Source organism: Solanum dulcamara, chromosome 9 (genome assembly GCF_947179165.1).
Source record: "Solanum dulcamara chromosome 9, daSolDulc1.2, whole genome shotgun sequence".
NCBI classification, from domain to species: domain Eukaryota; kingdom Viridiplantae; phylum Streptophyta; class Magnoliopsida; order Solanales; family Solanaceae; genus Solanum; species Solanum dulcamara.
In genome coordinates, this window is record NC_077245.1 from 75,729,592 (window position 1) to 75,755,672 (window position 26,081).

At 31.4% G+C, this 26,081-nt stretch overlaps 2 protein-coding genes and 1 non-coding gene across 3 annotated transcripts; 1 reads left to right on the forward strand and 2 right to left on the reverse strand.

Moving 5' to 3' along the window:
* Positions 1-101: 101 nt before the first annotated feature.
* Positions 102-10,784, reverse strand: LOC129902534 (protein TIC 100). Its single transcript, XM_055977830.1, has 11 exons — positions 10,088-10,784; positions 5,569-5,640; positions 5,339-5,428; positions 5,077-5,250; positions 4,604-4,694; positions 3,456-3,518; positions 3,314-3,380; positions 3,049-3,152; positions 2,809-2,935; positions 1,131-1,873; positions 102-645 (listed from the first exon to the last, which is right to left on the reverse strand). The coding sequence occupies exons 1-11, from the start codon at positions 10,735-10,737 to the stop codon at positions 325-327; spliced, it is 2,502 nt and encodes an 833-aa protein (XP_055833805.1). The 5' UTR covers positions 10,738-10,784; the 3' UTR covers positions 102-324.
* Positions 10,785-13,704: 2,920 nt separating this feature from the next.
* Positions 13,705-15,397, reverse strand: LOC129904326 (phytosulfokines 2-like). The gene is made up of 3 exons (XM_055979886.1): positions 15,260-15,397; positions 14,213-14,289; positions 13,705-14,096 (listed from the first exon to the last, which is right to left on the reverse strand). Exons 1-3 carry the CDS (start codon positions 15,354-15,356, stop codon positions 13,974-13,976), a joined length of 297 nt encoding a protein of 98 aa, XP_055835861.1. The 5' UTR covers positions 15,357-15,397; the 3' UTR covers positions 13,705-13,973.
* Positions 15,398-22,667: 7,270 nt separating this feature from the next.
* TRNAL-AAG (transfer RNA leucine (anticodon AAG)) lies at positions 22,668-22,748 on the forward strand. Its single transcript has one exon. It is a non-coding gene; the product is annotated as a tRNA-Leu (tRNA).
* The last annotated feature ends 3,333 nt before the right edge of the window (positions 22,749-26,081 follow it).

Consider the following 26,081-nt stretch of genomic DNA (forward strand, 5'->3'; position numbering starts at 1 on the left):
TGTGGGTAGTGGCTCATCAATTATGAAAGCTCCTTTGTTATGGACCTGGAACACAAACTCAGCTCATTACTATCCTAAAAGATGAATGTGCAAGCAATATGGACTGCAATGATAAGAACAACTACTACTGATGAGAATAATACATGTTACAAATAAACAAAGAGGAACAATTCCATGTTACAATCACCAACCATGGTGGAAAAAATGTATGACATGGATATGCCTAGCTCGAATCAAACAATTCACCGCTGCACTGCAAAATTGATCGAAGTTTTTCATCAATGAATGAGAAGGGAGAGGAAGAGGAAGGAAAAATTAGCTTCACTACAAGGGTAATGGTGTGTGTAATGATAATATGTTGAAGCAAAGCTCTCCTTGATATCCTAGGATTTGTGAAGACGTCTTCTGCTTTGAGTGTTTTCTGGTACCCGACTTGCTGATGTACTTCACTGGCCACCATGCTTGACTCACAGCTCTTAATCTTCCATTTTGCGCAATAGCATAAGGGAAGGTAATTGAGGCTGGAGTGTGTGGCTCCTTTGGAAATTCATGAACATTAGATGGAGCGTTGGACAATGGAGATGACGGCTTAGGCCTCAACTTCCCCTTCCAAGCCGTAAATGTATGTTGTAGCTTAGGTGGCACCTGCAAGCCAAAAGAAAAAAAGAAAATTGTAACGAAGGTAAAGAGTTCCAAAGTACCTGGATGTTGTTTATTCTATAGTTACAAAGCTATGTTGATCGGACTCTCAAAAAATGTAGTTTGGTGCATATCAAATCCTCCAAAAGTAGTACACTTTGGAGGATCCGACATGGCTGCTACAGCATTTTCAGAGAGTCCTTACACAAGATGAATATTGTCTGATATCCCTTAAAGCATCTATCTTTCTCCAGACATCATTATTCAAATTTCTCAAATAACTCTGTTCACATTGCAGGAGTTAGATATAAGCTAATATTATGTATTGTGATATGTTGAGCGATACTAATGATAATTCACTGCTGTTTATCAAAGCTGCATGCTCAGATAATAAACATTATTAGATTCATCTTAGGAAACTAATTCTAACTGTAACGTAATTCCTGTAGACGAAGCTTCGCTAACCAAACTTGAGTGATTTTCAAACTTACAGTGGGAACCAGACTACAGGCAGCAAATGACAAAGAGGATGCTCCAAATGGAGCCTTTCCAGATTTGCTATCCTTCTTATCACTTTTAGCTGAGCTTTGATTGTCTACAGATCCAAAACTTGATGCAGTAACCTCCTCTTCGTCTTCCTCCTCGTCGTCCTCCTCCTCATCTTCCTTCTTTTCCGTCCAAGTTTTCTCAAGTTTATCTGTTGGTTCAGAAGGTACAATATCATCTTCTTCTTGGGTTCCCATTTCGGCTTTCTTTTCCTCCTCTTCTTGCATTCTTTTTAATTCATCATCCATGTCTTCCAATGCTTCCTTCAGAGACAATTCAGCTTCTGCTAATTCTAACTCTTTTTTCAACAGCTCTATCTTCATCTCACCTGCTTTCTTCTTCTCTTCAGTCCATTTCTCAAGCTTGTCAAACATCGGTTTGCATGCATTTTCCACAGAGGTAACAAACCGCTTCCACACATTATCTGATTTGACAGCCCCACCTCGCCCATAAAACTCATCAAATCCTAGGGGAAGGAATTCAACTTTATCAGGATCGACATCTTCACCCTCTTTTACAGGAGGTTGCCAAAACAATCGTACCCCATGTTCCTCATCTTCCACATAGTTGATAATCCTTCCAGTCGGAGTGTGCAGGATGACAGGTTCTTCAGTATATACGAGTTTAGAAGGATCTTCAGGATCAGGTTCTGGTTCCTTGTTAAGTAAAACAAACTCCGGCTTTTCATCTAATAAAGGGGAAGAAAAGGTAAGTCAAATTCAGGGGCTTCAGAAGAGAGACTAGTTATCAGGTCGATTGAGATAATATGACAGAAAAATAAGTGCTGAGAAGTACTAACTGCCGGTATATCTTCTTTATGATACTCAGTATCTATCGAAGTGGGGAATTAATTGGGTTGAAAAGAAAAATCAAATTTGAAATGATGTATAGTAGTAATGGTTTATTTTTAATTCGAATTGTTGGAGGCGAAACTTATTATTTAAGGGAAGTGTCTATTTTAGGTCAAAGGGAACACGAAAATAGATGTTCTGTTTACAAAGTAATATGATGGCATAATATATAAACAGACACTCAAACTTGACCTCAATTGGCAAGTAAGCACTCCAACTTTGAGAGTGCACATCTAGACACCTCTACTTGGTCTCAACGGGCAACTAAACACTCCAACTCGTCCACAATGTATCTCGTGGACACCAGACGCTGACGTGACATAAAAATTTCGGAGATGTCTAGATGATCATGTTGTAAGTTGGAGTGTTCAACTGGCACGGTGGAGACAAGTTGAGGGGTCTAGATGTTCATACTCAAAGTGAAATCATTCTTTCTGCCAAAGATAATGGAACATAGCATCTGTTTCAAACATAGGAAACCAAACACTTATTCTCCTTTAGCTAAATTCTTCCCAATTGAATCCCCGTTCAAATTCTAACACAGCCTTTATGCACTGTGAAGTACACGTGTTTCTTGTAACATTCTTAAAGATAACCAGTGACACACTAATATCAAAAGGTAGAAAGCCTTAAACTACGACTGTTCATAGATGTTACTCAATGATGTTGACAGCAGAAGGTTGACTATTTGAAAGCAATGAACATACATCTGCAACAAAAAAAATTCCCATGACCATCCCTGATAGATATAAAATGACTAAAAGAATCATACCTTTGGACCACCAATGTTCAAGTTCTGCAGGCATAGGTAATCGCAAAGGAGCTTTGTAAAATGAGTTCAACCACATTTCTCTCTCTTCATCCACATCATGCACATATGCTTTCCAATAATCGGGAACCTGCGTAACAAGTGAATCAGTGAACTTTCCTTACAGTTTTTTTAAACTATTAAGTTTCCTTGGATTTATAACAGCAAAGATAATAAACAGACTGAAGTTTGATTTCAACGCACTTCATAAAACTGGTTGATGAAACCTGGTGCCATCCACACATCATCTTCTTCATATAAATATGGATGTTGAGGATCACTATAGGGGCCTCTCTCTTCTCTCACCACTACCAGGGAACAGGCAAAGTAGGTTAGAAAAGTCGTTAGCCCTTGAACAAACTCACAAGTTCATGAACGATGATAATAGTAGGGCAGTTGATGATAGTGTAACTAATCATGGGGGGGGGGGGGAGCACATAAATCAGATAAATAAGAAAACACTACATACTTCCATCAGGCTTGTTAATAAACATCCGGGCCTTAGCAGCTGCAACTTCAGCTATACCTGCATGCATCTGAAATAAATGCTGTAAATATTTCATAAGCTTCAGCTAAAAACCTAAGCAGCATATGCTTAGTCTTCAAATTACCGCTGAAATTTCTGCATCACATCCATAAGTATCCCTCACATGTTCTCCAAAATAAAAACGACCCTGCAGCACAATATGAGAACGTTAACTTGATCTCTATCATCGGGCCTAGATTCTCAAAGCCACTATAGATGTATGTGCATCAAAAATTGTGAATTGAAACCAGAAATGATGAGTCTATGAAAACACAGTCAGAAAGTTACTCTTCCTTCCATAGCTTTGAGCTTATTTTGCCATGTTCAGCTTAAAACTATTGCTTCTATTTAATTTTACAAGTAGTTATTGAAAAAAATTACAAGAAAGAGTCATTTTCTGGTAACTAGCTTTTGTCATAAATCTTGCTGCTAATGAGTCATCGGTAGCTTATAGAAATTTAGTCAATATGTGAGGACTATAAGCTGATTGAGTTGTTAGTGGCAAAGCTTTTATGAGTTGTTAGATGTTTCCTGCAATGCGAGGACTATAAGCTGATGATTGTATTGTTAGTGATAAAGCTTTTACGAGTTTTTCATGTTTCCTGCACAACCAAATCCAAGGGGGTTAGGTTCTACCAGAGCATTGACAAGAATCCATACATCCCTTCTTAGTCAGTGTATGGACAGCTATATCTCGAGCACAGGTTGTCAACGATTACGACCATTCAATGGCATTTTTTCATTAGCTGGAGTAGGAATAGGGTTTCTAGAGTTCTCTTTCTTCATATTTCAGCAACCTATACTCATAAACTGCTCAGAAGATAATCCATATACAGCCTTGTATGAACAGAGAGAGAACCCATGTTTAGCTTGAAAATTGTCTTCTTCACCAGTTTTTGCCCCTTTTTCTGCCTCTTTTGTTGAAAGTTCTTATTTGATTTTTCTCAACCTTTATGAGACAAACCTAACTTCCACCAGTTGAACAAAGGATGGACAAATTTTGCAGTAAGACCTACAGATAAATTCATTGACTAATATCTTGTTTAAACTACCAGGTCTCTGTTTTTAAGAGTTAAATATATTCTCCTCATGTCAAAACCATAGGCCATGATTTCCTATAAGATTGGAGATTATCTAGTTAGAATGAGAGTCTTCTGCAATTTGTTAAAGTTTCATATTGGATAAATAAATTTCTGATCTCAAACACGAGAATGAAGGTTTGCAGGCACTTACGTAAATTGTGCGTTCATTAACTTCATATAAACCACAACCATGCATTCTCCCATGCTTCCATTGGCCAGCATAGCGATATCGCCCCTTCTCCCTAACAGAAGAACATGATAAGATAACCGAGTTTAATATGTAAGTTTGTGTCCTTGAGTTACAATCACCACTTATACTCATTTTATACATAGTAGAGATAACAGTAGATTAGCAAGAGAACAAGGATACATTAACTCCATCACTCAAATTAAAAGAATTCTACATGTTACGGAGTGTGACCAAGAAAACACGATAATAAAAAAGACTTTACTGGAATTAAGGGGGAAAACATATATACTTCAATGACAGAGAAATATCAAAAGTCAAGTCATGCACGAGACACAGTATCAGTTGCAACTAACATAGGCTGCGCTTCAGATAAATAACGCAAAAAGACGAGATTTCCCACACCCATCAATTCTCAGTTTGCACGTAAAACTTACGGTTTCTTGCCGAATTGCCTGATCCATTCATCATTCTCATAGAAAGGAATTTCATAACTTCCGCTTGTTAGCTCCACAGCATCTTCAATATCCTTCTCCAGCCATTCTCTGTCTTCTGGGGACATGAAGTCTCTCTTTATAATCTTGCCTTCAGCTCTCATCTTGGCTTCAAGTCTGGGAAACAATTACACTACTTAATACAAAAGCTAGAACATCAAAGCAAAAAATTATCTACGGGCAACATTTTGGAGCGTTAACATACTTGGATCCTGGGATGGGTTCTATGTGGGGTATCTCAACCTCAACTACTCCATGACCTTCCATGTTGTTTTGAAGCCATTCACCTTCATACCTGTAGGAAGCAAAAAGAAATAACAAATGACGCAGTGATGCAGACGTAAAGTTAAAGAAATCCTGACAAACAACGTGATATGAATTAAACACACCAAGCAAATGGTAGAGTGACAACTAGTAAAAATAATACTGACAAACCTGACCAGCCCTTGCTCAGCGACATAAACACCTTTTCCATGTGCCAAGTCATCCCAAACGGTGCCTTCATACCTTCAAACATGAAAGGTCATCCGTTTTACTGATAACATCATGTAAAACAACAGAAAAAAAAGGGTAGAAAAGCTAAATCGTGACCCAATGGTAGCAATTAATTGTCACATGGGTGTTGCTTAATGTCAATATAGCATATATTACTGGAGTTTGGAGTAGTTAGACATAAGTCAACATTAATTTGATAGAGATCCCAAGATGGGGAAGCGAAACCTAACAATACATTGTATTCCCTAATACAAAGTGAAACTGCAATCATGGCAATAAAGTAGAACCTAGTTTATACAGAATGCCAACACGAATAGGCAAACATTTCCAAACAACAATAAGGAAATGCAATCATGTAAACATGGAGTACGTGTAAAACAATGCAAAGTTGGAGGCCTAACAAAGATGCAACGAGATATATACTTTCAGAAGAATAAAGTAAAAGGACATCTCTCGTGTTTCTCATCATTGAGAAGTTGGAAGGTCAAAATCACAAAACATCAACCTTGTAAAGAATATGGATAGATCAAAGTTTGGAAACGATCCATGAGACCTACCTAGATGTTCTGTGAAAACATTAAATTTCTTGAGGAAGTGATATAAATGACAATAAAATACACGCTTTGGAAAACAATGATGTAAGCGAATACACCAAGTGATGAATCTAAAGTTAGTATTTACTCAAATGAACATCCTCAGCCAAAAGGATTCAAAAATAAACCCAACATTAGAGATAATCCAAGAAAAAAATTTGATATTAATCTGAGTATCTGATACCTAGCATCTTCTGAACACATAGCCACAAATGGGATCCTCCAAAATTATGCACTCTTTAAACCAACAATAAAAGGATTCTGATTGTGTCAGCAAAGAATGAACAGGGCTGTAAACTTGCAGATGTGTTAATCATAATCATTGAACATGTCCAACAATATACTCCCTCACGTCGAAAATAAGCGAATTTCTAACACTTCTTCTTTCATCCAAAATAAATAAACTTTTCAAAGTCCAAAGAAGTTATTAATTAATTTTTTCCAGTTACTCTTCTCTCTAGTTGGGTTTTCAACTATTTTTCAAATCTCAACACTGACTACTTCTACTTTTTAAGAAAAGTTTGGGGAAAAGCAAAAGGGTAATAGTGTCAAAAAAAAAAAAACTTGACTGGTGTATTTAATTTAACTTTCTTAAAGGGTGTACCACACCCCAAAAATTCACTTATTTTGGACCGGAGGGAGTAATAATCAGAAACCACCTACTTATGATATGAGAAATGCTCTACCAGTTTAAGATACTTCTTACAAGTAGCCATTAGAAGAAGTTGTTTTTCTGTTTCAATCAAAATTATCATTTACTTCTTTTATTTAGACACCAAGTTATATTCCAATTTCCAATTGTTCATCTACGAGTACTGAGCTTCATTATGAAGACCTATTCCAGTTTAAACCAGATTCCAAAGCTACACAACTTTAAACAACCTCCAACTGAGAGCTTCATCAAAAGAAAACCTTTTAGCTGAGTTGCTCAAATGGAGTTAGCCATCAGCTATATTTTCTAGCATATCTGGTGCCTTGTAGAAGGAGAGACATAAGAATTATAATTGCAAGGGCTTAGGCCAAACTTTTGCTTGTAAAATCTTTGTTCACTTTAAAGTTTATGGCAAATTACTGAGTAGAGGGCTACTACCCTTACCAAATTTCAATGTATTAACAATCTGAGACCTACTGTTCTAGTTATATAGATTTGTGGTGCATTTCTGAATATTATATAAGGACACATAGAAAAAAGGAGATCTTTTGCATATCCACACCTTCATTGGTTTTAATTATATTTTCAAATGCATATACGCATGCCACCTTTTATTGCTTTTCCCCGCCCCTTGACCGAACTAACTCTTCTTGGTGAACCTTAAGGAATATGCAGCAAACGCAATGCATCTTCAAACCAGCTAATTTGAGCTTGACCATGATAGGCTTTACTGCTGATATGGTGGCTAACTTTAGCAAGTGATTTTCATGGTAAGTGGGAAACTAATCAATTTTGGCAGATAATGTTCTATGTTGCTCGGACTCTTCAAAAATATAGTTAGGTGCGTGTCGGGGTCCTCCAAGAATAGTGCATTTTTGGAAGACCCAACATGGGTGAGACAACATTTTTGGAGAGTCTAAGCAAAATAGGCCATTTTTGGTTCCTTGAGGAGAGTAAGGGAGAAGGAAGATTGAAAAAGCCAAATGAACGATTACCCAGCCATCCTGTTGTTATTTCAATTCCCTAATTTATTTCACTACCAAACTTGGGAAGGATGACACATATCCATTTTTACTTCCACTCCTCTTTATCCCAAGTTACACATAGCATTCGATAAGTATAAGCATTTCCATTATCATGGGAACAGAGAATTTTTAACTTATTAAAAATCTCCAACTTCAAACAACAAGCTCTGTTTACAATGAAAAATCTCCTCCATCTCATTTACATCCAATTTCTCTATTCAAGATACTTTAACCAAATTTATGGAGTGAAACAGAAGACGATTAACTAGACACTACATTAGAGTATGGAAATCACTAAAGCTAAACTATATAGGACAGTGCTAGTCAATGTCACTTGAAAACTATAGCACACAAACAATTTTAGTTTGGTAAAAGAACTCATCCACATTAACACAGAGAATACAAGCACGCAATCCACTATTCAGCTCCGCAATGCCTATGATTATGAATAGTAACACTAGCAGCTAAACCATATACAACAACAGCATACCCAGTGTAATCCCACAAAGAAGGTATGGGGAAGGCAGAGTCTTCGCATACCTTACCCCTACTTTGGGAGGGGAGGTAGAGATGTTGTTTCTGATAGACCCTCAGCTTAAGGAAGCAGCTAAAACCATATACCCAATTATATTATATTCAAAGTTCACTATTCTTTGAGGGGGGAAGACAATATTTACCTCAATTATAAAGCTAATACAAAATCCATTAAGCAACAGGCAAAAAATCGAAAAAGAAAGAGCAAAACTCACGAGCTACCATCAGCAAAAATGTAGTTAAGCCATTTCAAGAACTCCTCTACATTAGCACACAGAACACTAGCACACAATCCACTTTTAAGCTCCAATGCCTATGATAATGAATAGTAACACTAACAGCTAAAACCCTATATCTTATTACATTCATATTCAAAGTTCACCATTCCTGGAGGGGAAAAAGACAATCTTTACCTCAATTATAAAGCAAATACAAAACCCATTAAGCATAGGTAGAAAGAGCAAAAGACTCACGAACTACCAGTAACAAAAAACGTAGCTAACCCATTTCAAGAACTCCTCTACAATAGCACGGAGAATACAAGCACACAATCTAGTATTCAACTCAATGCCTATGATTATAACTAGTAACACTAGCAACTTAAACCATATACAACAACATACCCAGTAGCTAGAGTCTACACAGACCTTAACCCTACCTTGGGAGGAGAGGTTGTTTCCAATACACCCTCAACTCAAGAAGCAGCTAAAACCATATAGCCAATTACATTCGTATTTAAAGTTCACCATTCTTGTAAGGGAAAAAAACAATCTTTACCTCAATTGTAAAGCAAACCAATAAAGCAAAGGCGAAAAAGTCGAAAAGAAAGAGGAAAAGACTCACGAGCTACCATCAGCAAAAATGTAGCTAACCCATTTCAAGAACTCCTCTACATTAGCACAGAGAATACAAGCACACAGTCCACTATTCAATTCCAAGGTCTATGATTATGAATAGTAACACTAGCAGCTAAAACCATGCAGCAAATTATATTCATAGTCAAAATTCGCCATTCTTCTAAGTGAAAAAAACAATCTTTAACTCAATTGTAAAGCAAATACAAAACCCATCAAGAAAAGGCAAAAAAAGAGCAAAAGACTCACGAGTTACCACCAACAAAAATGAAGCTAATCCAATTCAAGAACTCCTTTACATTAGCACGGAAAATACAAGCACACAATTCACTATTCAGTGGGGTCACCTTATCACCCTCAACTCAAGGAGCAGCTAAAACCATAGAGCCAATTATATTCATATTCAAGGTTCACCATTCTTGGAGGGTTAAAAAACAATCTTTACCTCAATTGTAAAGCAAATACAAACCCATAAAGCAAAGGCGATAAATCAAAAAAGAAAGAGCAAAAGACTCACGCTACCATCAACAACACAATCCACTATTCAGCTCAATGCCTATGATTATGAATAGTGACATTAGCAGCTAAGACCACATTCAACAACAACAACATACCCCGTGTAATCCCACAAGATAGAGTATACGCAAATCTTAACAACCTCAACTCAAGGAGCAGCTAAAACCATATAGCCAAGTATATTCATATTCAAAGTTCACCATTCTTGGAGGGAAAAAATCAATCTTTACCTCAAAAACCATTAAGCAAAGGCGCAAAATCCAAAAGAAAGAGCAAAAGACTTACGTGCTACCATCAGCAAAAATGAAGCTAACCCAATTCAAGAACTCCTCAATCCTATCAAACTCTTCAATCACAGATTTCGGATTCGAAATATCATAGTTATTATCAGGTATCACAGGATATGGTTTCCTATATGGTACATAAAACGGGGCAATTGGTGGGTCTCGACCCGCTTTAATTTCTTCCCCAATAATATCATCTTCTTCTTCATCAACCCAATTCGGGTCCCAACCGGGTTTCGTCATCTCAATCGGAGCATCTCCCCATAGCTCTTTCAAATCCTCTTCCCTCCAATTTTCCGGGTCATAAGGAAAATCAAACAAATCTTCATGATAAGTATACCCTTTTTCTTCCTCATCTAACTCCTTCTTCCTGCTTTTCGAATTGAGGATTCTCATAAAACGCTTCACATTTGCTTCTGGAGTAATATTTTCTTCATCATCTGTGTCGGGTTCACCCGAACGAGTAATTGGTCGGAAACCCTTTTCGTTTTCCGACTCAGAATCGGACGACTCGTCCGATTCAGAAGGTGAAGAAGATTCTTCTTCAATTTCTTCTTCTTCATCATCTTCTTCTTCGTCGTCGTCGTATTCCTCTTCTGGGTTGAGCTCATTTCCTGAACTGTTTGAGTTAACTTCTTTTGGGTCCGCCATTGGAGAGTAGAGAGTAAGACTGAGAAGAAGATGAAGATAAGGTGTGAGAATTTTTTTTGCTTTCGATTGTTTATATATATGCAGAAAATGGTTGTACGTATGGGATTATGTATTGTACGAACAATGCTGCAGGCCAAAATTGATGGGCTAAGCCATTTTGTTGGACCAAATTTAAAATTGGATAATTTCAAATATATATAATAAACTAATTAGTTTACAATAAATATAGTTATATTTTATTTACATAAAGAATAACCAAAATTATAGAAATATACAGTGACTATACACTGACTATATAGTATATATTACTTGTACATAAATTATATACTGAATATACATTCTGATACACTCAAAAACCGAATATAACTTGACTATACATGAAATATACATTGATTATACATACTTATACAACGAATGATCATTTTTTTTATAATTGTTTTGGCCGAATGGCCACTGGGTGTAATTTCCCCATTAAAGTTTAGCCTATATTTGAAATATATCACCTTTATATTAATTAGAAAAGAAAAGACATACAAAAATATTTCAATTTAAAATACAAATAAAAAATAAAAAATAAATGTTAGAATGAAGATTGAATCTTTTAACCTTTTTGTTGAATCTTGATTAATACATGCAATTCATAAAGTTACTTGCATTTTTTTAGCTTTTTGAGTGATTAAGTGTGGGGTGGAGGGAGAATATCATTATTTTATCACATAATTTTTATATAGGATTTGAGGATATGAATTTGAACTTGACTAAAGGTGTTGAGATATAGCCAATAAAGAGTTTGTGCAATATAGGTTACTATTGTAATACATGCTTACTATAGCCAAAACATCCTATCAAATTTGTTTCTACAAGTAAGCCAAATATATTTTTGCTTTTTTTAGTGAATATTTTAACTCTGCAACAAACACTATTATCATCAAAATATATGTCAATGTGGTTCGACTAGGCTTTAGATTGTACTCCCTTGTAATATATATATATATATATATATATATATATATATATATTTTTTTTTTAAATTCTCTAAGGACTAAGAAGTGTTAGGGTTTTGTCCTGATTTTTCTTGTTGGGTTCGAAAGAATCAAGGCGCGATGCGAAAATTTATAATTGTAAATCATGTCGGCGATAAATCAGACGACACATAAAACTATAATAAAAGAAACATAATATTATTATATGAATTGGCCAATTGTCATACATATTTAAAAATTAATAAAAAAACATAAAAATTGAAGAGGAAAAATCTCTCCATAAATAATACTCTTACACGTTTACATTGTGTATGTTATTTTTGTTATGCTATGAGAAGAGGGATCTTCAATTTATGGAGCTCCAAACTTTTCCTCTAATGAAAACAACTACATATGAAAGAGAATCATATTTTCTTTCGAGGAAAACTAATAAAAAATTATGATAGTACCTTGATTTTTCTTCCACGAAAAAGTAAAACTCAAAGATGGTAAGAAAATCGGGGCCAAATCCTAAAAAAATCTCTCTTTTTAGCTGGATTTTCTTGATAAAACTTGATCAACTTTCCTCACATGCATGATAATCTTTGTTTTTCACGTAATCTTTGTCACTGGTGCTTATCATGATTAAAAATAAAGTTTAAAATATATAATTTAAAAATAATTAAAAATTATTTTATTTTTATTTTAAAAGAAGCACCAACAGGAATATTGAAAATATGTCTTATATCTTTTATCCACGTGTAGCTGAACAAAAATCTTCATTATCATCAAATTGGTTGCAAATTAATTGGAAACTGCTTAAACATGTCTTCAACCCTTCAACCTCGACAAATCGTTGGACCATTAGGCCACGTGATCATTGAACCATAAGCTCTGATACCACTTAGCATGGTCAAAAAAAACGTGTCTAGATTTAAATTGCATTCTTCGCTCATACAAATAAAGGAAAAAATTCAATCGTGTTTTGGTACAAAAGTCGAGTATATTTTTTGATGTTGTTCTATTGATTTGTCAATAATTTTTTTTGAAGTCGTTGAGGTCTTTTATTAGGACTTTCATCTTCTCTTTCTTAGAGAAATTACAAAGTCTGATTTTTTTATCTCTACCAACCACACACCATCATTTAACAATTTTTTTGTGAATTATGAAGCTAATTTGCCTTCAAAAGTCAAAGTATTACCATAAATTCTTTAACTTTTTTCTGTAAGAAAAATATAATTCTATTCCATATTTAGTTATTCTTAAAATTTTGGAACCCAATAAATTGAAATCTCTCTTCTCAAACAACAACACAAAATTTAGTTATTTCTCCATAATCATAGTTGTGCTTGATGCACATGGAAACTGTTTTTTCAAAGGGGTGGAAGGAAGCTCGGCTCCCTCTAGAATAAGATTTTTGAATGGAATGTTGAGGTATGTACTAACAATTCAAATATCAGGTTTAATAACTACGTTCATCATTCACTTGATTGGATGAAGTCAACACAACAATGTATGCTTGTAGTTAGGTACATTACTTCTTATTTATTTAAATTTTAGTGATGGAGTTATTTGATACATATATTTTGATAGAAATTAATAAATATTTAATGAAATAATCGAAATAAACACAATTTGATCTTTAAAAAAATGTGTCCATTTAGTGGAACAATGCCTTGTGTTACCCTTCCTAATAAAATCATTGTGTTCAAGTAAAATAACCTCCCAAACATGAAAAATGTATTCAAAGAAGAAACTAGTATAAGCTCTAACTAAATTACATAAAACGAAAATAAAACTCCTTTAATTTTGTAAACCATATCACATAAAATGAAACAAATATATGTTAAACATAGGCCCAATAGGCAACAACCATGGACCACATATGAATCAAGTAGTACTAAATTCTATATGCTAATTGCATAAACCCAATTGGCCCTTTCTCTTTGTGGAAGATGTGGAAAATAATTCTTAGAGAACAAATACACCAGAAACATTATTGTGTGATATTAATTGAAAGGTTTCATATTAATTAATCCTTAAAAAAGGCAGTCTGGTACACAAAATATTTGATATTTATCCAGGGTTCAGGGATGGGCCTCATGTAATGTAGACGAATCTATACCATATAATACTATACAAGTATTAATGGTTGTTTTCATGACTCGAATCTATGACCTATAGATTATATGGAGACAACTTTACCGTTACTTGAAGGTTATACCTTGATATTAATTAATCCTTGAACTATAAGTAAGTATTAATCTCTCTTAATTAAGGGTGATTATGGTGTTGAGTGTAGATATAGTCCAAGTGAACTTCTTCAAGAACTCTTCTCTTAATGCATTCTTGATCATTTTCATCCCCACATGAATATTCCTCTAGTCCCATCAACCTCTACACAAAATTGCAAAAAATAAAATAAAATAACCCAATAAATATATAATGATAATAAAAATATGAAAGTAGAAATAAATAGAAAATAAATAAATAAAAAGAGGCTAGAAAATTACATTTAAATTAGTTGTTCCCATCTTGTCAATTGAGTCTCCATCATTGGTTTTTTTAGGAAGCTTTACTTCCTCTTCCACTGCAATCATTCAAAACTTTTGTTTAATTTACTCATCAACCAAGCTTTATAAGTACAATATAATATAATTTCTTAAATTATAAGTTTAAGTTACAAGAAACTTTTAATTTATACAATCAAGTCGTCCTTACTTTTAGCTGATACAATAACTATAACAATATATTAAGTGGAATTTAAAAATGTTAAGATGTAATTTATCCCTACTTTTAATAGGGTAAAAAGGCTATTTTTCGATAAACCCTCGACACTTATTAATATAGCAGATGATTTATCTTATTTTTAAGATTACAAATTTCTCAAACTTATCTATAGATATACTCTTTAAATAATTTGATCATAGTGTAAAAAATTATTTACAGTGAAAATGCATGCATTTAACTCAAACTCTTTTTTCTATATGTGGTGTTTAAGTTAACTTGTGCGGACATCGTCCACTAATTCATCTTAGAAATAGCATTAGCGTTCACTGACCACTTTTAGGCCATGTCTTTGGACAATCAACTTTTCAGTTACAATGCTAAATAACTAGTTGTGATTAGTTATAAGAGAATTTATGTATTATTTTATGCAGATAATAATTATGCAGGGATTAGTTATTCATGTATTAGTTATTCCATCTTCTATTCTGCATAAAATAATACATTAGATTTCCTCATAACTTATACATGTATTAGTTATTGAAGTTTCTATATTGTAAACCAAACACCGTATTAATCTTATACATGAACAATTCACCTCCTAATCAACTACCAAACATAATATTACTTAGACATGATTTAATACACACGTAACATGACTCGCCTTCAAAACAACAACCAAACGACCCTTAATTCATCTAGTATATGCTATATATATATATATATATATATATGTCTCATCAACACAAATACCGAATAACTCTTGACTATGCAAACTTAATAATTAGATAAATAAAATATCATATAATTATGAAAATTATCCATATAATTACCTTGCAGGTTGTTTGCTAAGAAACGACCAGATGCTTGTGAATATATGATCATGGAAACAAAAAGAAGTAGCAGAAAATATACATTTTGTTTCATCATATTTTTGGTTCTAATAATTTGTGTGAGAGAAAAAAAAAAAGGAACTTTGTTGTGTTTTGCTGGTTGTGTTATGGAGGTATGTCAAATATATATACATACAAAAAGGTGAATTATTCCCCATGGTATTGTAGACACAGAAATACCTTAATTATTTACTGGGCCCCAAGCACAATATCATAGATATATGGTCATGTGACTAGTGGCGGATAAGGGGTTGAAAATCCGCAGAAGTATACGCACGAACAAATCGAAAGAGGTTCAATATCTACTTTATATATATAAAAAATTATTTTAATTATATATAAATGATATAATTTTTTATCGAAGAGGGTTCGGATGAAGCCCCTACCTACAACACCGCTAAGTGTGATTTTTTTCAATTCAATATTCAAAATTTATTGATATGAATATTTGATTTTCTATTATGAATGACTTATTAAATGAAAAAATATTTAAGAATTATTCTGAATCTATCCTTAAATATATGAAATTACTTTTGTTATTTTTTTGAGATACATATAGATCGAGGGAAAAATAAATATCTCACTATTTTGTGGGGGGAGAGAGCGGATGTCAATTAAGAAGTTTTAGATGTACGTACTAAAACTTTATCTTTGATAAAGTCGTCGTTGATTCTTGTAAGAGGTCATAATTATTGCGAGTAAGGATATAAAGTTTATGGTAATTTTTTATTTGATGAAAACGAAAAGGGCCATCGACTACAACTTTTTTCAATCTATTGGCTATTGAGTGGGAGCAAGTAGAGGAAGACAGCATGAAGCAAAGTAAAGGGTAGAGCTTCAAGTGACTTATTAAGATTGTCTAAGAACAAAGAAGAAAATCGTTCAAAATTCTTTTCTTATCGTCAAGTGGCTTTGTATGATGGGGCGAATGTGTGCGTAGGTTGGAAGGGGGGAGGGGTTAGAGGGAAGAAGGAAACTCTTTCCTTTGGTTTAGTCATGTGTCATCACATTAGTGGTTCAAATAAATTTAAAAGCCTCCAAAATCAATGTGTGATAGTGGCTAACAAGACCAAGAAGCCAACCTTTTAGACATGCAAACAACTGTTTCCCATGACAACACTTGTTTAATTTTTTGGTCTTGTTTTAACTTTTAACTTTCACAATCTATAGACAAGATTCACAACTTTTGATATATTTTTAGCCTATGAAAATACAAGAAGTGGAAGTTAAAGAGGAAAAAAAAAAGAATGATGAAACCATTTAAGTTTAGAAGTAAAGCTAGGTTGAAAGTTTATGAATTTTGAACTTACCTAGGTACCTTTAAACTCATATCTCATTTTAGTTATTGAATTTATAATTGTTGTTTCTATATTTAATATAGTAAAACAAAAATATTTTTATGATGAAAAGAAATGAAATTATTCGAATTCATAAAAATTATTGTGTGTCCTTAAATAATTTAATCCTCTCACTGTATCCGAAGTTATGAATTATTTTCTCCCAGAATAAAAAAACTGATAACCTATTAAAGAAGTAACGGTATTTCAAACTTCAATAATTTCAGCGAACTCAAAAGCCAGCAACGAAATCACACAAAGTCTCAATTTTGTTTGTATGAAAATATATGCAAAAAAAGAAGAAATTCAATATTAAAAAATGAGACAAAATTCTCTATTTATAGACAATAAAGGGTAGTGTGAACAAGTGTTTATTGTGTCTTATTGAAAAGGTCACAACCCTTTGAAAAAGTCATAACCCTTCGCAAAAGTCACAATTTTTCAAAAAAGCCGCAACTCTTTAAAAAAAGTCACAACTTTTTGGAAAAGTCACAACCCTTCGCAAAAGTCACAACTTTTCGAAAAGGTCACAACCCTTTGGAAAAGGTACAACGTTTCAGAACAGTCACAATATTTTAGAAAAGACACAATTTTTCGTAAATGTCACAACCCTTTATTTCTCATTCACACCTTTAAAATCCAATAATAATTAAATATTAATAATTTATTTTTTAATACAACTATAAAATTTAAATAAAAGTTACTGAGTTCGTTCAATTCCTAATACCATAACTGTGCCCTTTATTTAAACTAGCTAGATTTTTTTTTTCCTTACCTGATGTTTGATATATATATATTGTGATTCGATAAAATGTAGATTCACGATATAGAGTCTTATATTAGAGATAAAATACTCTGACATGCATTATGCATAGACAACTTCATACTTAAAACTCAAATATGAAAATAAGTAAGAATGAAAAACTATTTTAGAGTTTAACTCATGGAAGCACCAAGTTACATTGCTTCCCACATGTAAGCAACCAATTAAAGTGGTGGGAATTCCACCTTCATAGATGACAATAGCTATTTTAAGGAATTGTTTGGTTGCAATTATGAGTGCTTTCTTACAAGACACTCACATATCATCCCATTATTACTTAATTTATTGCAACAAAAAGAGTACTGACATGATCCACTCTCTTGGGAAACATTAATAATATTGCTATTTTATTTTGGACGAATTTCTAAGAAAAAAGAATATCTTGGAACTAAGAAGAAAACATCTAGCTGCTTAAGAAGGGTTCCCTTTTTTTATATAAAGAAAAATATCTTAGCACTAGTTGATGAGATACAATGTTGGTAAAACGTACCTAATATAGAGTCCGTTTGGATGGGCTTAAAAAAATAACTTTTATATATGAATTGTTTTTAGAATTTTGAAGTGCTGAAAGTTATTTTTATAAATAAACAGTTGAGTGTTTGGATAAAAGTGCTTATGTTGAAAATAAGTGTTTGAATTTTAGGGTTAAAAGAATAAAGAGGGTAGTTTGGGAATTTAGTTAAAATATAAGGGATATAAAAGTAATTTCTATGGTCAAACAAAATGACTTTAAGCACTTAGAAAAAAAAAATTAGAAATCCTAACTTTTCATTTTTGACTGACGTTAAGAACTTTATGGCTTAAAGTTATCATTAGACAAACACGTCCAAAAGCTAAAAAAGAGCTTTAAGTTGGTTTTGACCAACTTAAAGCCAATCCAAACGGGCTCATAATGTGATATTGTTCGTTTTGCATTAAGTTTACATATTTTTTTCCAAAAAATCTTAGTACCATCAGTCAGGGAAAAACCTTGCTCGTATTCACAAAATAACCTCCTAATTTATGCAGAGTTTTGTCTCAGCGAACAAGTCTATATTAGAGTATAAAATATATCAAAATATTAAATACCAAATATACAAAATAAAATTTCCTTCTTTTCCTAAGTACACTATTGTTTATTTCTACAACAAACACTAACATGTTATACCTATAAAATTATAATAACATTATAAATTCATTACACTATCAAACATAGTGCCACTAAGGGTTTGTGTTCCTTAAAGAAAAGGCACTAAAGCTTTAAGCCATTATTTATTATATTACTTGGTGGTTGTGGTGGCTAATATCTTTGGCATCAAAGTTGCATATTCTGAAAAATTTGTACTTATTTTATAATCCAAAGTTAGCAATATCTAATCCATCATAAAAATAGAAAATCAAGGTTGTGTTTGCTTTATAGAATCCTCTTGCTTCAAATTTTATTCTTGCATGCCACACGTTTATCTAGCAACTTTCTAAAAAGTAATTAAGGTCATCTATTTGTAAATTATATTCTAACATTTTTTTAGAGGAAAAAAAAAATGAAAAAGTTAAAAACATTAGGCAAAAGACGAATTCAGAATTTAAAATTTATGAATTTTCAGCGACAAATTTTAAAAAATCAAACTCTCACTGAGAAAGGAAACAAAGCGTAAATAGGTTTTATTTTTGTCGTTGGGTAAAAAACTTACTTTGTTATTGAATTCTCAATATATATATATTTCGAAGAATCCACACCCAATACCCTAACACTAATGTATAACATGGATTATAAATAATATAATTGTTTGCTAATTGACTTTGATCCCTATTTTATGAAGGGGTCAATAAAGGAAAAGTTACATATTTACCCGCCTACCAAAAACAATTACAGCCACTAACTATATATACAAATTTATACTAGTTAATATATATCTATATTATGTGTATAATGTATATTATCGATTATTATTTTGGTGAACGATTTACGGTATAAAAATCTCATCAATAAGCAAAAAGCAAATGCAAAGACATTTCTAAGTTATTGGGCTCTACTAGTAGTTTATTGAGTTCTGAACTAATTCAATTGTTTTAATAAAGAGAAATTTTCGTCGTGAGTCAATATTATATAATTGTTTTCAAAAAATAGCCCGATTGACGGTGCAAAATTGTAAAAATAGCGTCAACTGATTACTTTTTGAGCCTATTTTTTTTAAAATAGCCAATCTCCTAAATTTTCAATGGTAGCCTGAAGTTTCAATTGTGAAATTTGAAACGGTAGGATAGTGACCACTTTAAATTACAATTAAGTAACGTTCCAATTAGGACGAGGACGAGGACGAGGACGAGGACGAGGAGAAGAAAAATGTGGAGATAGAAACTGGTCGTTTACAGCTAAGTCTATATTTGCAATAATTTCCAAAATGTGGACAACATATAAAGGATGGCTTAAAAAGGGACATAGTGCCATTTTTTGGACTGGACTTCATGGGCCCATATCCTCCTTTTGAAATTAGGAGGATCATTTTAGTATAAAATTTGAAATTAAATTTGTTCGATATTTAATTAAGATATTAGTAAAAGATGGATATGAATTTATAACAAAATCATTGAATTATCTAGTTTATGTAGAAGGTCAAATTCTTTTTTCTCGATTTATAATTCTAATTATAATCTTGAGATAACCTTGTTTTGAATTCAATGCCCTAAAATTGACTGTGAGCTTGTGATCAGCGGAGGAGTCAAAAAAACTTTGAATATAGGAAAAAATTAAGAAAATTCAATATCTACTATATAATAATTTGAATCTTATATATACAACATAATTTTCTAGTAAAGGATATTCAAATTGCGCCTCCTAGCTCTGCCACTACTTGTGAGCTTTGTGATAATGGGTTTAAACAAGGACTTTGGGCCGAAATAAGTTTAAACGTTAGACATGTATGCCTAAGTTTGAACTTTACAACTAGTGTCCTGGAATTTGAACTCAAAATCTATATCTTAAAGTTGGAACTTCACAGTTCAAACTTTAGTCATGTGTTACAAAGTTCAATTGTTGCTGTCCATATGTCATTTCCGAGTGTTTCTTTGTTCTTATGAAGGAGGAGGAAGAGGAGGAGGAGCGAGTTTGAGATTTAGCCATTGTGGCTAAATTTTGAATATATTGCAAAGGTTGATTATGTTTTAAATAACAATCCTAAATGTGATTACTAGTGCAAATTACCACTTATTCCTCTCCTTTTATTAAAAAATATCATTTTATATTTCTTCTTTTTCTTTCTTTCTTGCCTTTTGGAAATGGTTTATGTAATATTATATAAAAGCTAGTACATATGAAATAAAAAAGAAAAGATCAACTTGGTTATGAAATAAAAAGGATTAGAAAACAAAAAGAGAAAAGAAATGGTCACTCATTTAAACAATTAAACTTGAGTTTGCAAAACTAAAACAAATATATATTATTTATGTCGTAATAGTGTAGTAATAAGTATTTATTTGACTTTGTTTATTTTCTTTCTCTTGTACAACTTGTATAAGGAAAATTCTAACCAACATGCCATGTGTGGACTTAATTTCCACCTACTTTTTCTTCAACAACCAAGCATCAAATATAGTCAAGATTTATTTTTTTTGCCCTTCCACTCGGTGATCGGAGCTCGCATTGGAATCCTGATATCAAATTTAGATCGTGCTTCGTAGGATCCATTCGGAGGCGGCGCTTCCAACAGATTTTTTTCATACCCAGGACTTGAACTCGAGAGCTCTGATTAAGGATGAAACAGTTTCACTATTGCACTACAACCCATGTTAGTTGAAGATTTCTTATTCATTACATAATCAACTTCAATAATTTTAAAAAAAAGTCCTTAATAATATAATCAAGATTTCTTAATATTTTGGCCAATTTTATTGCAAAAAAATGTCCTCCTTAATAGTTTTTAAAGAATCCTTGAATTGTTAAACAATGACTTTTTCTTTTATAATTCTCGTTTCACTTTGTTCAAAAATCAACATTTTTTTTTTTTTTTTGTAAATTATTCATTTGCTTAATGATATATCTTGAAAGAAGAACTCTTAACTATTTTTATTTGATTTGATTTCTTTTTAAAAAAAATTCAAAAAAGGAATACTTTGTCATGCACAAAAGGGTAGTTGAATTAATCAGACGAGTGGGGTGGTGGGTAAGGGCCATTTTGAATTTAAAAAGAAATTAGTTTTTTTATTTGATTTCCCATCCGGTGGTTTATTGAAGTCGCAATTGATTTAAATTCGCTCGGCGTATGACTTGTTAGAAAGGGAAGCACTCCTTGCCATTTTTTTTTTCTTATCCAAATGTCGCCTCAAAAACTTCTAATTAAGAATGAAAATCTTATTTATTTCACCACTTAAAAAATAATATAATCAGTGAGTAATAATAGATTTCCATGAGCTTGTCAAAAATATGCATAGGTGTCCTTTTTTTAGAGTTTCACCAAAAATTTGTCAATATTAACTATTTTAAATAAGTGGAACTGGTGTCTTTTTTTCCAAAAAAATGAAAAAATAAATAAAATGAAAGACACTTTTTTATAGTTTGGATTGTCACATCTTGACAATTGTCAATGATCATTAAAGTCTTCTCCCTCATAAGAATAAACATTTATATGATCTTTGGATTATAGATTATATAGGAATCTTAAATATTAACCAAATGACCTCATATTAATTAAGATCAAATCCAAATTTTAAATTTGCATATTAGAGTGTTCTCAAACCATGAGAAATAATTTGCCTATGATATGACACACTAACTCTATTCATGACATTATTATAATATTATTCGTTGTATTACCAACTATCATTATATTTATGATAATTTATCGTACATGTGAAATTAGAATAAACACACTATATTATTTATAGCACGTTACTTTAACTATCAATGGAGAGAACCAACTGGAATTAAATGAGAAGCCATGATGTAATTTGAAAGAGGTTCGACTAAATTAAGGAATTGAATAAACATGTTCTTATGATATATACTTTGTGTATGTTTTAGTTAATTGCCGTAAAAAAAAAAAAGACTGTAACTTCTCGTATGAAAAATTTTAATATAATATATATTCAACTACATACGTGAGTGTAAAAGAATTTTATAATATGAGATCATTTTTTGCTACAAGTTATATAATTTTAGACCTTCAATGGAGATTTTATAATATAAATAATTATAAAAACAATACTAACCAATGTTGAGATGGCCGAGTTGGTCTAAGGCGCCAGATTAAGGTTCTGGTCCGAAAGGGCGTGGGTTCAAATCCCACTCTCAACATATCATTTTTGTTTTCTGTTTCTAATAAAGACGACTTCATAAGAGGGTTCAAACCAAAGATCTTTTGTTGAGGATGAAGATCGAAGGAGTACTTACAACTTCACTATACAATTTATATAATCTATACTATATTAAAAGTATGAATTAGACCCTTAAAATGTTGATTAAATTTTTTTTCCTTCATTAAAAAATTTTGCTTTAGACAAAATTGTATTTTCACCATTTTCATTAAAGTATTATTTAATTATCTTTATAATATTGACTCCTAATATATATGTGAACAAAAAATAAAAGAATCATAAAATATATGGTAAAAATTATACATAATTGATAATTGACAATAGATTCTCTCCTTTTGATAATTTCTCTAGATTCTCACCTTTTAATAATTCCTCGTGTTTTCTCTTTCTGTTGAAATTTCTAATCAAGAATTTGTACGAAACAAGCATAGTGCCGCCGAGTGAAGTAGTAATTTTTTTTTTAAAGGTTTGTCTCTTTTTTTTAATCGTGACATAATTTTGATTATATTGTTTAGCTATATTTTTGTATATTGTTCGTTAGTTTTGTAGTTAAATCTCTAATTAAACTTATTTGTTGAATTCAAAATATTAATTAAGAGGTCCTAAAATATATGATAAGAGAACAACATATTTTAAAATACTGATTGAATTTTTTGTCCCTTCATTAAAAGATTCTACAATATACAAAACTGTGATTTACTATTTTTCTCAAATTATTATTGAATTATCTTTATAATTAACTATAATATTGGTCGAAATTTTATTTAAATTATGATAAAATAAATAAATAAAAATAATTTAAATATTAAAGAAAGATGTTCATGTTTTTTAAAAATAATTTTAACCTTCCTATATGAAATTCTTATAATTTAGATAGATATACCATTTATTTTAACTTCAATTGCTATTTTTTAATAATTTTGTTCTTATATATAGTTTTATTGATTGAGGTGAGATACACGTGCAAAACATGTACTCTAAACTAATTAAATATAAGAGTACACTGCACATTTGTTTTCCTAAAGTGAAATGAGATGAAACAATTTATTAATACATTCATATCTTTTTCTTTTTTTTTCCGGAGTAACTAAGAATAAATATTTTTAAAAACGCCTATATAATTCGTTCACATACTTTTTTAATAGTCACTTTTATGTGAGTTGTGAAATATCATATCGATATGATTTTTTTTTTAAAAAGAACTCGTGGAAATTAATTAGAGCTAATATTACTTGATTAGACATATCAACAACTTTGATTAGACGTAATATTATTTCATGGAAATTAATTAGGTAAAAGTTGTTTTAGCTCCATAATGTACTTTCTTTTGTAATGTAAACTTTATAACCATTTAGACCTAACTTTAAATATATAAGTATAATCCACCATATCAAGTTCGAAACATTCTTTGTGTTTTTTTCGAGGTCGTCGCACACGACTTATTTAGTACAATTTGCTTCCTTTTTTTTTTTTTTAGTTTTTGCAAGCTATTTCATTGGAGAACGTAATCGAAGGATAACGATTGTCGATTTCTTCCTATAAAGTATCTATTTTATCTATTTTAGACACTAATCGAAAAGTATATCGCGATGCTTTAAAGAATATATTTTAGCATTTTGTTTTGATTAGCAATAGAAAAATATATTTAGTGGGAGATTAGTAACTAAACCAGCTTAATACTAATAATTAGCAAGTGGACCAGTTTTCCTATATAGTCATTGTTGTGTTGGAATATGTACTATTTGCTCTGTATTTAACAGTAATACAGTCCTAAAAATATATATTTTGATTAATTCAAGATTAAATATATTTAATTAGATATTTCAAGGATTAAAATATAAAAAATATATCAATATTGAAGGAGCAAAAATAATTATTCTTTATAATCATTAACAACGTGCAAATTTTAAATCAAAGTTATGGAGTTCACTCGAACCCGCAACCAATCAGCTAGCTCTGCCCCTACTACTGATGCATAAATGACATCATTAATAATAATATTAATATTACAAAATAGAAATAATAATAGTAAACCATTGAAAAGTTATATTTCCCACCTACCCCTAGAATTAAGGTTTAAATATTCCTAATATAAAATAAATTACAGTCAAATTCTTTTAAAAAAAAACAACCTATTTCAACATTTTACTGCTTTTGTTCACCAACCCTTTCTCTTCCTAATTTCAAATGTTTAGATGAAATACTATTACAACACATCAAGTTTTTACTTTATACATATTATATGCTGTATAAGTTATAGTTAAATAATTAAAAGAAAATCTAAAATAAAATATTTGGGGGTTCAACACGCAAAATTTTGCCGAACATAAAAGATCGTTAAATTATTTTTATGTGAAAATATAATTACAGTTGAAAAATAAAAATAAAATAAGCGAAGTTTTCAAATTGAGACGCGATATATCATTTTCTTTAAAAAAATTCAAACTCAACGTAACAATGCATGACAAATCATAGTATTATTAATGCAGAGTTTTTAATACATGCATCATGATTAAAGACATAATTGTCTCCCAAATCGGTTTCACATCCTTTTCATCATGTTCATGAAAGATATTTTTGTAAACAACTAATTCTAAAAAAATCATATAATACTTGTTATTTTCTTATATACCAAATTAAATATTATATAAAAAATAATTTTTATATAACTAATATCAACCTAACTAATAATAATATTAATATTATAACATATCATATTTAATATTATTTTATATACTCTATCAAATGATCTCGAAAAGGACAACGTGGTACATAACTTTTAAAAGATAGATGCCACAACAAAAAGGACAAATTTATCATCACAAAATAATAATAAAAAAACTTTAGATCAAACGGAATATATACAAATGGCTTATAGACTATGGTCCTCAATTCTATATTTTTTTTTGGCCGTACAAAAGTAGCAAATCTCAATAATTTTAATCGTGAGTAGCTCTTTTGTCACTTTTTTTTAGTTTGCTCTTGAGGAAAAGTTTTATAATCATACCAAATATTATTATGTAAGGTCATAAATTTTTTGAAAATTATACTTGTGTGCTATGATATTTCTTTTTAAAATGTAGTGTAGATTAAAATTTTATCATGAAATAAAGTGAGTATATTTAACGAATCATTTAATATCAATGCATGTTATGATGAAAAATTTGATCTATGTTTAATTAAAAGTTTTGAGCTTAAACTTCTATGAATGATTTTTTTTAAGCATTAATAGTGTTAGATGTTAGGTACTCAATTTATGTATGCTAAATCCCAAGCCAAAAATTTAGTTAGGAACTTAATTTCATGAAAACTC

Bases quoted from the DNA above. Each gene is read 5' to 3' on its own strand.
- LOC129902534 (XM_055977830.1), bottom strand. From the start codon at position 10,737: ATGGCGGACCCAAAAGAAGTTAACTCAAACAGTTCAGGAAATGAGCTC. The intron at 3,519-4,603 runs GTAAGTGCCTGC...ATTGTGCTGCAG, and splicing joins TTAATGAACGCACAATTTAC to GGTCGTTTTTATTTTGGAGA. The intron at 646-1,130 runs GTAAGTTTGAAA...TTTGGCTTGCAG, and splicing joins CCTGTAGTCTGGTTCCCACT to GTGCCACCTAAGCTACAACA.
- LOC129904326 (XM_055979886.1), bottom strand. From the start codon at position 15,356: ATGATGAAACAAAATGTATATTTTCTGCTACTTCTTTTTGTTTCCATG. The intron at 14,290-15,259 runs GTAATTATATGG...GAATGATTGCAG, and splicing joins CTTAGCAAACAACCTGCAAG to TGGAAGAGGAAGTAAAGCTT. The intron at 14,097-14,212 runs GTAATTTTCTAG...AATTTTGTGTAG, and splicing joins TGGGAACAACTAATTTAAAT to AGGTTGATGGGACTAGAGGA.